Raw genomic sequence first — 15,998 nt, 5'->3', positions numbered from 1 at the left:
TCCAAAATCAGCAGATTTATTTCCGATAGCACTGAAGTTGTTCACAGTAACATCACAAGGAAATGCATTGTCGGTGGTGATCCTGCTCAGTTATGTGCCAAGTCCATTTTGTGTCCTCTGGATTGCCAATGTAGAAAAGCGAACAATGAGAGATATTGCTTTAAAACCTCTCTGATTAGCCAACAGCCACATAGCTGAGGGTGTGACCTTGTCGCCAGCGAGGTCCCACATGGAGAGGCACAAGTCATGAAGAAGAATTACATGGGAATGATATGCATATCAACATAAATAAAGAAAAATCTAAAGTCGGGTGAAAATTAGGAATAAATAACAAAAAAGCACATTTACAACACAATTCAATTGAAAGAGGAACGGGAACGGGAGACTACGATTACATGCAACAAAAAGACAAATGCCGAACATGCAAACAACCTCGGGAGGTCAAAGCTAAGTAGGAATCCTCCTCATCGGTTAAACAAGCGTGTAAGTCTTATCTACAGGATGAGAGTTTGGTGAGGTCTGAGTCGTCATACACACTGGCAATTAGCAACAAAGGGATTGTTCCTTTCAAAGAGCTACGTCTACATTCTCAAAATTACCGTCGATCATTTCCCTCAAATATATATTACAAGGATTCTTTCACCCACTCACAGAGAAAAAAAAACTCCCACAGAAGAGATTTGCCGCGAAATTACTTAAATAAACATGAAAATAACTTGGTACAAAATTTGTTTCTACATATTTCATATAAATAAGTGAAAATAAATTAATAAAAATAAAATACAAAAATAGACAGTGGTTCAATCTTGTCTTAATCCTGCAGAAGATAATTCAAAAACAACATGAAAATACATGATCTCTCTCTAGTCTACTTAGTGCAAAAGGAAAATGTGATGTATTGCCAGTAAGGCCCAGTTACACCAAGTCAAGCCAAACAATAGAGTAGAATTCCAGACTCGTTCCTAAAATTGTGTGTTACAAAACACATCGATGAATACCAAAAAGTATTGCGTTGAATAGACCTGTTTTGTTTTAAAATACAGATTAAAAAAAAAAAAAAAAAAAAACAATTAAAAAATACTGGTAGGGAAGCAAAACCAACATACAATATTTTTCAGACCATGGGGTGCTCTTCAAATCCTTTAATTCATCAACAGTGAGCTCTGCAATCAGGAGTGCCTTATGTATGTATGGATGTCGGATTTTTTGTTTTGTATGTATGGATGTCGCTAGCAGGCTACCATGTTTTCATCATATCGGAACTAGAACCATTTCCTGCATCTGTGTCAAAGAATCATGGCAAGTGTAATCCCACTAGTCTATGGCTGTGGTCAGACTGAGTTTGAGCTAAGCAATTTTGACGCCGCTTAACTAATTTCACAATCTGGGAGAAGCATGAGGTAAACGCTCCATTTAGCTTCCAACAGCTGCTGGGGTCAAGCAAGAAAATTGTTGGCGAATACTTGTGAGTGCATTGACTCGTTCACAGCTTTCCAAATGTCAGCCGAGAGAGCATTTAGCATGAGTCAAAGTACTTCAATACCGACAACACACAACTAGTCATTTTTCGAAGAAAGCAACCAAAATCAAGTGACGCAGTGCGATATTTTGGGTCCGGTCTAAAGCTAGCATAATCGCACGGAATTCTTTCAAATAAAAACACGGTTTAGCATAAACTATTTAACATACGATGCGTAACAAAAGTAATGTGTTTTATAAATCGAGTGTTCCTCAAGTGTCAGAATATTTTTAAAAATCCTGTTCATTGATATTTCACCGAATACGGTGCACCCAATGGTCCAAAAAATATGGTGATTACAGCATCAATCGTCTGATAAGTTGTAGTAAAAAGTTTAACTGCTTCAACATTTGCTTAAACTGTACTCTCTTGGTCCTTACATATATTCTTTGTCTTGATAAATGTCAGAAAGGTTCTCATTTTGGAGTCCAATGTTTTATTGTTATTAGTTTGAGTTGCTGATGTGACCAGGACCTTACTACTGAGAACAGAATGTGTCCAAATAAATCTAAAACATGTCACAACAAGAGTTTATGTATCTACAAAACAACATTTTTTCCTGTACAACAGAAGATCCTTCAATTGTGCAACACCCTCAACCTCAAACGTGTTTGGGCCGGATCGTAAACAAACGACTCAAATCTTCAAAATCCTGTCATCTACAAACAGACAGGAATTGATCAAGAATCACAGCCCATATGTATACAGTAGTTGTCCATCTCCACACCTGTATCTGCTTCCTTCCTCCTTTCCATCATTTATGTGCAAATCATTACATCCCACATGTTGAATTAAAATGAGAGTAGAAGATGTGTGTGAATTGACAAACATCAGTGTCTTAAGGCTATTTTTGTTCCTTTTAACAACTCTTCCAAATAGAGTCTGGTCTGGTGGGGACAAAATGGACCGACAAAGGATTTGAAGAGAGGGACTTGGAGCGAGGTGAGGGAGGGTGCTGAGTCTTTTCTGCAGACACTCGTGGTGACAGAGGGATGCAAGCAGGTCGGCCGCTGTAGGCCATTCTCAAGGAGGCGCCGTGGTTAAAAGTTATTGTGGATGACCCCTGGCGGCAGAGACAAGTCAAGCTATCACACATGGGAGGACAACACAAATCCAGTGAACACCCCCCAGGACAGACATCGTGACAGAAGGCAGAGCCAACAAAGCTACAGTGCATTTGCTACAAATGAATTCAACTAGCCATTCCCAATATGCTGTATAAAATCCGTTGGCAAAGAAGTACTTGAGCTGCGTATCCCATTTTAAAGGGCAACGTAAGCAGCTTTGAATCTTGTCTGGCGGCCCGTTAACCACCTTTTTCATCGAGACATGCACAGCGTCTACTGCTCCTTAAGGTTGTTCTTGCGTCCTGTTGTTGGTGGCCGTCTTTGTTTTGTCTTTACCAGCGGGGCATTTAGAGTCTTTGAGTAGGGGCTGGTGGGGCCCGCTGCCGGTAACATGCTTGTTGGGGGAGCTAGGCTCCACGGGGGCACCGGGGGAGTGGGACGCTTGGGTGATCTTGTCGTCTGAAAAAAGCTGTTTAATTACGTCAAAGAAGTTACTCAACGGGCTGCCTAAATAGATGGATAAAGAAAAGAAAAAACAGAGAGAGAGAGAGAGCGAGAGAGAGAGAACAAAAAACATATGAGCAATGGGGTTAACACCAGGGAAGGGATGAGAGGAAGACTGGAGCTGGAGAAAACGAGACTCTTGTACGTTTTGGAGGGACGTGTGGTTTTGTTGGAGCTGACAGACTGTGAATACGACAAAGAATAATTGTCAAAATTTTGATTATACATTTGCTACAATCAATACAACTGCTTGCAATGAAGAAATGTTTTGCTATGGGAAGGACAGACCTGGCCAGCCTGATCAACCTTAACCGCACACAGATATCACGTCACTTGTTATTTCCAAAATATCTTGCAGAATGTCTTGACACACAGAATGCTTTGCCACCCCTGCACTACTCATACACAAGGACAAGTTCATTGGGTTATGGCCATGTTTTTTTCTTTCTAGGGCAGGAACCTTCATGTAATTAGAGGGTTTGGAGAAGCTGCTTTTGGAGCGCAGTAGAATTGTACTCGCGTGCACGCGTGCTAACGGTCCATTGATCAATTGGTTCTAGGCCACACCCGAAATAATTGGAACTGGTTTAGTTTATCCATTTGTAATTTGTTTGCCTTGATCTTTTTCTTTTTTTAGCACCACCTCTGGCTGCTGTCGATATTACACTTTGAAGTGAGGAAGGACGGTGCTGTCGACAATTACTGTCGTTGACACACACATTGTTCCGTCTCTCTGAAATCTGGCTCACGATTTTTTGGGAAGAATTTTGTCATTTATGATAATATGCCCAAAATTAGTTTATTTGTTCATCAAACAACTTGTGACTGTGGATAACATGCTAGGTAGCTAATGCTAGTTCCTATCTTCAGCATGTTATATTGTGCTGCCTTGTTTGCGTTTAGCTTGTTAGCATTTTTGTTTGTGCCAAGCCTTTCCCTTCGATATTTGTTAGCATATGCAAGTGTTTTGCATTGATAAATACTCATTTGCATCGACAGGTAAATAACGTTTTATATTCAAATTAAGACATTTCTAATTCAGTTATATGATCGATTTAATCAAGGTAATTTGTTTGCATTTTGTGCAATTTGTGTATACTGGTACCAGAAATATGGTAAAACTAAGACATTTTTCATTCACTGGTGTCATGTGGTTACCATAATGTTTTTTTTTTGAAGAAAAAGTGATTGACTAGTTAGTCAGTTGAATCAGGTTCAGTACCCTAAAAAAGAAGTGAAGACAATGGAAAATATAGAGCAGTATATGCTGTGTGTGATGTGAAATGTGAACGTGAAAACACTGGAGAGGCATGCATAAGAGTCAAATTGATAGTCTCATTTTCTTCTGCTAAGATGGAGAGCTAACTGCTACCGTGGAAGACCACACACGACAGTGGCACACAGAAGAACCACACAACTCAGCCGGTGCAAATGCCAGGTTCAGAAATGTCATGCACTTACTTCAAATTTTCAAAATTTCTGGACATTGAGCAAAAAGGCTAAATAGACCCATCTGAATTCCATGGACACTCATTTGTGAATTTCCAAGCCTTCATTGACACACTTTTAACTGCAGCTTGTTTGTGGCTCTTGTTGTCTTCAAGTTTGTCTTTTCAGTAAATAAAAAGTACTGTAAAATCATTTGTTTGAAACTGACCCGGGGAAAAATATTTCTTCGCAGCAAGCTTCCAAAAAGTCGCTGAGGCAAACAACACTGCCTATAAGTAAAATATATTATGGCTGTTTTTTCAAATTTGTACAAGTACCTACAAATTGGACAGTATGAATTAGCATTAAGAGGCACAATTAATGAAGTAAAAGGAAGTGAGCACAAAGAGAAACGCTTCTGGGTGCGAATTACTCACCAACTTGCAAAAAATTTCTCTCTCTCTCTCTCTCTCTCTCTCTCTCTATATATATATATATATATATATATATATATATATATATATATATATATATATATATATATATAAATACACATATATATTGTAATTGCAAGATTACATTTTCAGCAATCCGGCAACCATGCTATTTCCTGGACATTTTGCCTTTTGATAATGTGTTTTAAGTTCCCTTGTGTATAGCACTTTGTTGCATTCATGGCTATTTATCTATCTATTTACATGTGACAATAATTCTCTACGACTTTGACTTAAAGTTCTCTCTATATAAATAATGTTGAGCTGCCTTTGATGTATCATTCTATCAAGCATGTCACAGATCTATCTTTCACTGTAGAAGCCTTCCAAGGCACCTTAGCTCTCCATCTTACTTCCATCACAGTAACATCCATCCATTACAACAAAGGCTGTTGGTAAGTGCAGTGATAGTCAAGAAAGGACAATACATGCACCAACAAATAAAGCACATTTACTTAAGGTAAGTCTACAAATGTCGCTCCATCTTGCCGCCCTGTTGTGATTAACTTACCATGCTTAAGCTCCAGAAACACAATGACCATGATACAGGACACATCAACATTTACTGTGGTAAATTCTTCAAATGGAAAGCTAATGACTAGGAATGTACAACACAGTTTATTACCATGCAAGGTTTGCACAGGTACACATATAGTAGGGCAGACACACAAGCATGGTCTTTTCATTATCTTTTATTTATTAATTGTTCTGATTTTTTAATACAGTGGGCCCCCGTGTTACCAGATGAATCCATTATGCGGTTGGGCTCGTAAGACGAATTCACCGTATGGCGGGCAATCCAAACCTATGTTAAATAGCTCATGCATTTAGAACCCCAGGTAAAAACTTCAAAATTGTACATACATATTAAAAATTGGTACCAAAATAGTATAGTAAGTGCTACGTGTGTATATATATATATATATATATATATATATATATATATATATATATATATATATATATATATATATATATATATATATATATATATATATATATATATATATATATCTATATATGTACACAATCAGAAAACATCCTAAATAAAAAATATAGAAAGGATTTATTTACCTTTGAGCGGCACTTCTTATGCCCATATACCCTCGTAAGGGTAGCCTAGGCTAGGCTAGCTTTGTATTTCTTGATTATCTCCAGCATTGTTTCCATATAAATCATCTTCTTACTTCTCTATTTAACATCACTAGCAATCTTGAGACCCATGGCTAACCAATTCAACTTAAATTAAGCAGTAAAATGCACTATAAATACGGTTTTGTAACCACTCACAATCGAACAAAGCTTTACAGTTCCGCCATCTTGAAACGAGTGAGGCCGACCAAGAGTAGACCAGCATCTCCGTGAGGAGACCCCGACCAATAGCAGAGTTGCAGTGACACGTTGCATGGAAGCAGTTTGACGGCAATAGTAAATAAGTGCAATTACCTAAAAACACCAGCAGATGGAGGCAAAACAACACAAATACAGCCAACCCCCTAGGGTCATGACAGTTGTTTTTGTCACAAAGCCAGGAAATACCGTAAAGAGGGGACGAAAAAACTCTGTATTCCACATCGCAACATGAGATAAACGTAAGACAGGGACTCTGTAACACAGGGGTCTACTGTATAATTTACATGTACAGGGGTACTTCTACTTCCGCAATTAGTTCGTTTTTGAAATCATTTCGTAACGTCATATTAATTGTAGCAGTTGACAATGCAGTTCCCTTGCTTGCCAGGAAATGGTGCTGGTGTGTTGGTGATGAGTGCAGAGAGAGTCACTTTTTTTTAGGATGTTTCATTTGAATGTTTTTATTTTAGATTTCGAGTTATCCAGGAATCATTTACAAGTTCATAAGAGCAATAATATTTATTGGGGTCATGCAACGTGCTTCCTGTGTGATGTCATTGCTAAAGTGCTCACAAAGCGGTAACGAACATCAGATGTGACAGCCCAAAGTAGCTTGTTACATTTGTGTTTCTATGTGAATATGTACAATGTTAGCCATAGCTAATGTCAATTTTATGTTTGTTAGGTCGATGGCGTAACGTTGGTGGGATGTGAGGATGAAACGAGTACAGATGAAAAGTAGAAGACCACAGTAAACATCAATGCAAAAAAAACTAATGTCTCGTTTGTGGGCAATCCGGCATCTTATTAAATTATAAAAATGCATCACAAACTGTAACAAATACGGTAGACATCACGAGTTGTGATTACATTACAGTCATGTTGGCGAGAGCGCTGGTCTCTTGTCGCCAATGTCGCCTTTAGTATATTGAACTTTCTCTTGTTACTAGAGACAATATTTTTCCGCCCATGCGTTTCGGATGCTGAATTTTTGGTAACAAGAGGCGTTCGTAAGTATTGCAGTTATTACGGGAAGTAGTGTTCTTTTAATCTGATTCATTTTCCAGTTTCCTTGCTAGTTATGTTTTCAAGGACTATGCTTTGTAGTAATCATCGTCATGCTTACTAGAGAAAATGTCTAACTAGAGAAAAATGTCTCAGTTGTGTGGTTGCTGGCTAGGTAGTTACGGTGGATTCAGTCTGATTCTCCTTTGGCCAGCAAACTGCCTCAAACTAAATAAGATTGTCCCTCTCCTGTTTACTGCCAGTTAGCCACCAAAAATTTGACGTCCAGCATAGATAACCTAGCCTGTCGTCAAAAGTATTCAAATTTGAGTTACAGATTTTTGGGACCAGGGTTATAAGAATCATGGGAAATGTAGTTTATCTGTCTGTCCACTCAAAGGCAAACAGACACATGACACTCACTCTGAAGCTAGCATAATAGCCCCAAGTCTATAATCTTGCCCCTTATGACAGAAAACACATAAAAATAGACGCGTTTATTTGTACTTTGCCTAACAATGTGCTGCGCTAAACTTTAAGAAGTGAGTCTGTTGTGAACACACGAATATTTGTGCAGCTCATTCTGGGTGTGCTTGTGACTGCCTCCAGCAAGCTGCCAGTGTGGGTTTAAGTCAGTGTTCAGGTATTTTCCGACGATATTTGAGACACTTACCACACTTGAAAGATTTACTTGAAGAAGGGACTGGACATCAAGCGCTATCTGAGAGCTGAGGTTAGTGTCAATAAAGCGTTTGTCCGTCATTTTAAATATTGGGTTTCGAATGAGGCTGGGGATGATGTCTTGCCCCAAGTGGAGGAGTTCAAGTATCTTGGGGTCTTGTTTATGAGTGAAGGTAATATGGAACGGGAGATCGACAGGGGGATCGGTGCAGCGGCTGTACCGGTCTGTCATGGAAAAAAAAAGAGGTGAGCCGGAAGTGTAAGCTCTCAAGTTACCTGTCGATCGACGTTCCTAACTTCACCTATGGTCATGAGCAGTGGGTCGTGACTGAAAAAATGGGATCCCTGATACAAGCGGCCAAAATGAGTTTCCTTCGCTGAGTGTCTGAGCTCTCCCTTAAGTTAGAGATAGGATAGAGAAGCTCGGCCATCTGGGAGGGACTCAACGCTGCTCTTCCGCGATGAGGGGAGCCAGTTTAGGTGGTTTGGGCATCTTTTTAAGACGCCTCCCAGAGCTCTCCCTGGTGAAGTGTTCTGGGCATGTCCCACAAGGAGGAGGCCCTGGAGATGACCCAGGATATGTGTGTGTGTGTGTGTGTGTGTGTGTGTTGTGTGTGTGTAAACAATAAGAGATCACAACTTTTTGTTGACCGTGTTTTGAAATGGGTCTTTGTTTTTGTACTTTATATTTTTTTTTGCATCACTTCACGTTGTGCTCCATGTTGAGTTTGTTCAGAAGAATATAAATAAAGCCATATAATTAATACATATTTGATATACTGTATATTTGTTTACATTAGTAATTCGTCTTACACATTTTTATATTATTTTTGGTAGTAAATAAATTTCAGCAACAAAAAAACTGAGGAGCCGTTTGGGAGCCGAGAGGCGGCTCTTTTTAGCGAGCGAGCCAACAGAACCGGCTCTCTAAAAAGAGCCGGAATTCCCATCACTACACCACACAGAACGTGTGATTGCAAAATGTGGCTGTGCTGTTATTTAGCCTGACCACTAGATAGGGCCATTATCAACTCAATAAACCCAGAAAGGGGAATCCTCCAGTTACTTTTACTTTTTTCCATCCAGCCAGCCATTATCTTAACCACTTTTCCTCCGTGGGTCGCAGATGTGTTGGAGCCTATACCAGCTGCCGTTGGGCTGTAGAAGGGCTACTACCCCCAAAACATTGGCCTCTCAAAACATATGATTTCATACCATAATTCCTTAACGTAGTGTTAAGCAAACTCTTGATTTCCCTTCAAAAAATACAAATTTAGAGCCAGTCATCCAAATTTGCTTAACTATTGTGTTTTTCTCTCATTGAGGAATAATTATAGTGGTTATTTTTGACTTTTACTCATTTTCTGACTGTCTTGTGAGTGTGTGTGGCCCAGGTTAGGGATGGTGGCGACTACATGCATGTTGCGATGTTGTGTGCAAAAGCGGTAATCTGAGCCAAGCTGACTGGGTCAAACCAGAGTGTGGCAGTGATCAGTGGCAAGATGCCGAAGTGAGGCTGGGGGAGCTTTGAGGGAAGGTTTTGGGGCTTAAGTTAGTTAGGATGGATGTCAGGTTTTACAACTTACCAGAGATCTGGGGTTGGATGCCTGACTGGTCATTGGAGCTGAGCAACTGTGCCTGAATGATCTCTACCACACGCTTGAAACGCCGACTGGGACCTGATGGTCAAGCAAAATATTGTTATAACACTTGAAATGTAATGAGACACCCAGGGAGGGAAACATGACATCCTTGAGATGAATCTAACCAGACTAGATTTGGAACGTGATCTTCTTCTATTATTTTCAAGCAAGGACACATTTCTTAAACCACTATCCGCATGACAACCACGTTAAACTTTTTTACCGACTGCTGATTACAGACTTTAAAATCAAATATGGGGTTTTGGAAAGGACTGTGGGAGGAAACTCTGATAGGCACTGGAAAACTACACACAGAACGTTTTTATGGTGCAACATCATTTGTATTGAACAGTGACTGGAGTTTGTAGATATGTAAATCCCTTTCTCTGACTTACCTGACCTGCAAAACATGGGAAGCCTTTAGCCTAACAGGCACCATTCCTCTTGCTAGCAAAATAACTTGTGCTGACCTTTGTTCAAGCTCATCACCCCAAACATTGTTTGGACACACAGAGGTGTGATGTCATTCTGGACCAGACTGCGATCTGCTCCCTGTGCACGTAAATAGCCTCCTGCTCCATTGTATGCCACTTAAAATGTGTTTGCAGTGATGAGTCAAATGCAGAGTTCAGATTTACTTTATGTGTGTACAGGACACACATTGGTATTGTTTTTCATGTTTACAGGAGGATGAGTATCGAGCATGGACTTCTATATGAATAGACTAACAATAAAATGAAAGCAAAGCCCATCAAGACAAAAATTGCTATGAAATGTAAACCTGTAATGTGAACTCTGTAAGTCACAATTCACAACATTGCTTTAATAAACGCTGAATGGTAAGTGAACAGTGAAATTCATTCTTTGAGATTGTTGCTGTTATCAGTAGAAAAATAACAGAAGTTGTTACTAAATGTAGCAATATGGTATGGAATCAATAATGTTATCCATTGTACACTATCAAGAACCTTACAGTGGGAAAATCGAAGTATGAGGCCAGACATACTGATCTATTGGGGTGAATCGATTGCCAATTATGTCATATTTGTTCATTAATATGCACGAGGTCTGCACTTTTGAGCAACAGTACTTGACAAGAATAAATTGCTAACATTCTGTATGCCATATTTTGTTTTGTTTTTACTTTGCGCACGCGTTACAAATTCTATGTAAGATTATATAGAAATTTGTAAGGGTGAATTACAACTTTGGTAAGAAGCTTCAGTACACCTCGGGGTTGACAGGTATGAGCAGCTTGTTTGTTAGTGTAGCGTGTCGTGCATGAGCTGTTCCAAACACTTCTGCAACCATGTCACAAAATGAGCCAGCTCTTTACTGTCTTTGGGAGCGGAAAAACCAACGGGGAACAGCCAAGCACTTACTCCACCACTCACGTCATCACCCGGGACACCTCTTTTAAATCCAGCACTTACATTAGCAATATCTTGCGCTATATTCACATGATCTTTTCATATTTGTCAAATAAAGGATGACTGAAAATTAGCTGGGGATAGTAGCAGTAAATCTTGCACATTTAAACCATGGTACATCTCGGGATGAAAATTGGTAGGTATGCAAATGCGTGCAAAAACCACAATATATTTAAAGTTGAAAGCAGCTATTTGCTTAGAATTGGGACCGGCTAAGATATGCATATAATTGCCTAATTGTTTTTGAGTTTTAAGTTATATACCATATATTAACAGTTCGGCTCACTCGAGAATAGATTTTCCCCCATGTGGGCCCTGAGTTAAATCAGTTTGCTACCCAATTTAGAGAGTAACTCGTTGGGTCATGCTATGTTGATGAAGCCATCATGAAAATGAACCGTATTTTTTGGACTATAGGCTGCGACTTTTTACACTTGTTTTGAGCCCAGCGGCTTATAGTACAGTGCTGCTTATCGTTTTTTTTTTTTTTGGTTTGTTCGTTTTTTTTTTTTTTTTTGCTAGCCACCAGCAAGCAAATGTGTTCAAGGTGTCAATTTATGGAACAACTGTGAAATAGAACTGGAAAGATATGATCAATGGCTGTGCTCAAAAAGATTTAAAACAATATATTATTAAAAAATGTATATGTCTAAATTTAAAAAGAGAATGTATAAAATTCAGGGTAAATTTTATATACAGTACACAGTAGGCTATATGTGATCTTATTGATGTATTCATGATTGTATATGAATTAAGTAGAATGTGTTATTATGTTCACTAAAATAAACTATCAAACAAAGGGAGACAAAAAACATGCTATTGAAGTATTGATTTTGACTTTGAACTGCTATTTAATTAACAGATATCCATCCAGCCATCCATTTTCTATAAATATGTTGGGACTAAACATGCGGGCATGTTCAGTCTGTCAAAGAGAGGATGTTGCTGTTGGCAGACAATTACAAAAGAATTAAATAACAAAAATAAATGATAAACTTCATATACTATCTTTTTGCATCTGTGGTTTATAGTCCAGTGTGGCTTATCCATGACAAAAATCCATTTTTTTGCTCATATTTTGTTGCTGCGGCTTATATACCAGTGGGTCTTATAGTCCGGAAAATACGGTACATTTTATATAGGCCCGTGTTGGCGGTGCTGGGTCACATTGTGGAGCCACTTTATGTTGAACTAAGCTAATATTCATTGCACACTTATATCATGGTCACTCTACTTTGAACCATAATGTTCAGTAACATTCATTATTTTTTCTTCTTACGAGCGCAAAGGTTTTTGGGTATGCGGTCAGGAAAAGTCACTGCCTAACCAAAGAGTGAGGCGCAGTGCGCACATAATTGACCTGAGAGCAGTGTGAAGGTGACAGAGTAGATGCAGTTCTCCTTGGTAGCACAGGTCCCCGCTGAGTAGGTGATGTCTACCTGGAACTTCACAGGCTTCTGAAAAACTGTTGGACCAGCTGTTGACTTGTACTCAGCTCGAAAGCTGGTCTGGGATATCACACTGTGGCTCAGACTGGGTATCTGAGAAGGTGAGCAGACCATTTCTCCATTAGTGAAGCAGAAGCATGGCACAAAACGGATACAGAAGTCAAATTGAAAGACATAGTGATGTTGTCCAGTGTCAATGTTGATGGCAAGACATGAACATATGTGGTAAAAATCTAGGGCACATATTGTGTTTTAGAACTATAAATATATGTCATGGTTTGTTGGATTTTGGGTTGTGGGTTTACTTTGAGGGGTTATGTTTTCATATATGTTTCTGCTCCTGCTCCTCTCGTGCCTCCCTGCGTTGGTTTTGATTTAGTCCACCTGTCTGTTACCTGCCCCTCGTGTCCTCCAATCCGCTCCCTTTGCCGTTTGTCCTTGCCCAGCTGCCGTGCGTTTGTCTGATTAGAGTTGTATGTATTTAAACCTGGTTTTTCGTTACTGCCGGCGTCGGATCATTGTCATACTGTCTTGTCATGTCATGGTCACATCTCCCGTCGTAAATCTGCTCCGTGTTTTCCCGCTAGCCTGCCCGTCGTTTTTGTTTTCTGTTCAACCAGCCTGCCTGCGCCCTTAGTTCGTGTTTTTGCCGTTCTGTTTTCTCCCGCTTTTGTTCCTGTTCCTTAATAAATATGGATTGCATCAAGCCCCTATTTCAACGTCCTCCTGCTTTTGGGTCCTCCTCCTCCGCAACAACCCCGGCCTCCACAACCGCCGCGCACCCCCATGACAATATACCTCGAAGAGATTAAGTGGTCTGAAACATACGTATCTCACGTTTTTTTGAAACCAGAATCGAAATCTACTCGTTGAAGTACCAACTAAAGGCATTTCCATAAAGTTTTTGTTTTGATTATTTGTTGTTCCTGTCTTATTTAATTATTAAACCTTCATTTTTTGAGCTATTTCCTCTCAGTTTCCTGCAATTTTGGGTTCCCCTCCTTCCTCACCTCTACTTGCCATGCCCCGTCGTAACAAATGTAACAAATTAGAGATGTACAGTATAATCTACATAGTCTGTCCGCCAAGTATATACCCAACATTTAAATGCTCGGTAACCTGTTTAATGTTCTTTGTAAGTCCGGAAAATGTTCTCCCGGAGTTGCTGAGGCTTTATTCTGTACTCTGTGGAGGCAAACTCCAGCCTGGCCTTTACATTCCTTTTCAAAGATTGGTTTACATCATCCAGTGTAGGTTCTGCACACTTGCTAATGAATTATTCAGAAAAAAGACTGTTGTCCTTTTCGTACAAACCTCTGGATGGATGCGTTTGTTGTCACAAATGCTGTCACAAACAGCTCACAAATTTCTGGCATTACCATTACCACACCTCTGACATTACCTTTTTGATCTCTCCGTTTTACATATTACTGGTGTTGAGCAGTATCAGATGGGTCTAAAGTTAGGTAAGACTGTGGGGTCAAGGTTGTGGTTTTTGATGAAGGGCTGAGCCACAGCATGTTTAAATGCAGCTGGAACCCAGCCACTCATGAAAGATGCATTAACAGATTTAAAACACAGAGCCCAATGATATGGAAAATGTCCCTACAAAAGTTGAAGGATGCTGTCACAAGAACGATAGGAAGGAGACACTTGCTCAAAACACTCAAATAACAGACAAAGATAATAGAGACAGCAGAATCTGATAAGCAGGGCAATAGAGTAGATCTAACATCAAAGCTCTTGTCAATAAAGAACTTTGAAAAATCTTCACATAGTTTAAGGGATTTGAAAGTGTATTCAATGTATTAAAAAGAAAGTTTATGGTATTAACTGACGCAAGGTTGTAGAGAAACAGCTTTTTGATACTCCAATAGACTACGTTTAAAAGAATGTCTAAAAAAACTTGGAGATAATATCCATTTAATAATGTTCATATTTTTCCATCTTATCTCAGCATGTCTACATACACATCTTAAAGTGTGAGTAGTGTCCTTAAGATATTGCTTAATACTAATTAATTACTGGCTTGGAGCATTTGAATCTAAAAGGAGCCACCAACTTTAATATGTCAGTACAAGTACGTACTATTAAAAATGTCTACAAATTCATCAGTAAGTTCAGCTCCTATGTAGTAATCCTATGTATGCAACACAGAGTAATTGAATGCTGTCAAAAACGCCGAGGCAGTTAAGGGGTTAATTGAGTGCACTCCAGCGGCCCATGGCACACGGTTTAATCAGGTAGTGTGTCAGGGAAATGTTGACTAAACTAGCAAAATTATTGCAAATATGTGAGTCCAGATCTCACTGACAATTGTTAGCTTAGTACCTATATTAATGTTTTTTTTTTTCATCTTTAGGGAATTCCACATGCCGTATTTTTTGAACGATAGGCCACATTTTTTCATTTCTTTTGTTTTTCCCCGTTTGGCTGTTCCTGTGACTTAAACCATGTGCAACTTGTAAATATTAAAATTAAAGCTTGGACTCAGAGTCTAGTTAAAAGTTTTTAAGTTATAAGAGAAAAGGTTTTTTGTATTTACAAACAGAAAAAAAAAAAATCCACCAGGAACTCGTTTGCTGCCTTGAAAGAGATTTTGGCTTCAAATCCGAGCTCTATTCAACTTGAAATACATTTTTGTAAATTAAATTTCCCCGAAAATAATGTGACTCAATTCTAGTGCAACTATTATTCTGGGGCGATTTATCAAGTGGAAAGTATGGAAGTTCCACTTAGTTATGCATTGCCTTGTTTTTTTGCCAGCTCATAGGCAGCACAATGAATTCCATGTTGGTTCAACCTCTGAGTAGTGGATTAAATGGTCCATATCATGAGATTTTAAATTTTCCACAGTTAAATATATGTATGTAAATGAAATGTTATGCAAGGGACAATCATTTAATTTCTTATGACATGAGTTTGCTTGGTACCGACATTTCTAACCAGGAAGAGAATTGTTTCTTGACTGATGCCCTGTTCACTGCGTGGCTGTTGTGCCATTCTAAACCTGTACTCCACGATGAAGCAACAACAAAGCTAACATCGTATCTATCAGTATTATAAGTCAGGGGCGGACCGAATAAAGAAGCCAAAAACAGTCATATTACTGACGTTGAAATAAACTGGAATTGCCAACAAAGCAAAAAATGTGTTAAGAGATGGCACAGAGTAACAGCCGTTCCTCCTATCAAAACTGTCTTCTCAAGAACCCACTACTCATAACAACAATTCCGCCTGCAGGTGAATTATGTAAAAGTACGACAACATCGATTGTTTGGCCGTGTGCTGACAAGATACATTTGCGCCACTTGGACAATTTCTACAGTAAAACTCTGTACCTGAACTTAATAGAAAACAAAGGCCTTCTCAGATACGTATCTACTCTTGCACTGGTAGGCCAGTGTAGCAGTGGTACGGAGGCGT

At 39.1% G+C, this 15,998-nt stretch overlaps 1 protein-coding gene across 7 annotated transcripts in view; it reads right to left on the bottom strand.

Annotated features, from left to right (window-relative positions):
- LOC148425141 (serine/threonine-protein kinase BRSK2-like) overlaps positions 1-15,998 on the bottom strand; it is an 88,767-nt gene continuing 72,769 nt past the window's right edge. For 5 of the 7 annotated variants that reach the window (XM_088412726.1, XM_088412732.1, XM_088412728.1 and 2 more), the window contains 3 exons: positions 12,485-12,665; positions 9,638-9,730; positions 1-3,093 (listed from right to left, as the gene is read on the bottom strand). In XM_088412726.1, the coding sequence (XP_088268852.1) occupies positions 2,870-3,093; positions 9,638-9,730; positions 12,485-12,665 (498 nt within the window). In that variant the 3' untranslated portion in view covers positions 1-2,869. The remainder of the gene's footprint in view (positions 3,094-9,637; positions 9,731-12,484; positions 12,666-15,998) is intronic. The other 2 variants (XM_088412727.1, XM_088412731.1) reach the window with 2 other exon arrangements.

The sequence above is a fragment of the Hippichthys cyanospilos genome, chromosome 4 (genome assembly GCF_059441005.1).
Source record: "Hippichthys cyanospilos isolate Australia breed blue-spotted pipefish chromosome 4, RoL_Hcya_1.0, whole genome shotgun sequence".
Lineage (NCBI taxonomy): Eukaryota > Metazoa > Chordata > Actinopteri > Syngnathiformes > Syngnathidae > Hippichthys > Hippichthys cyanospilos.
The sequence above is the reverse complement of the archived record's forward strand: the minus strand, read 5'-3'. Positions and strand labels throughout refer to the sequence as shown.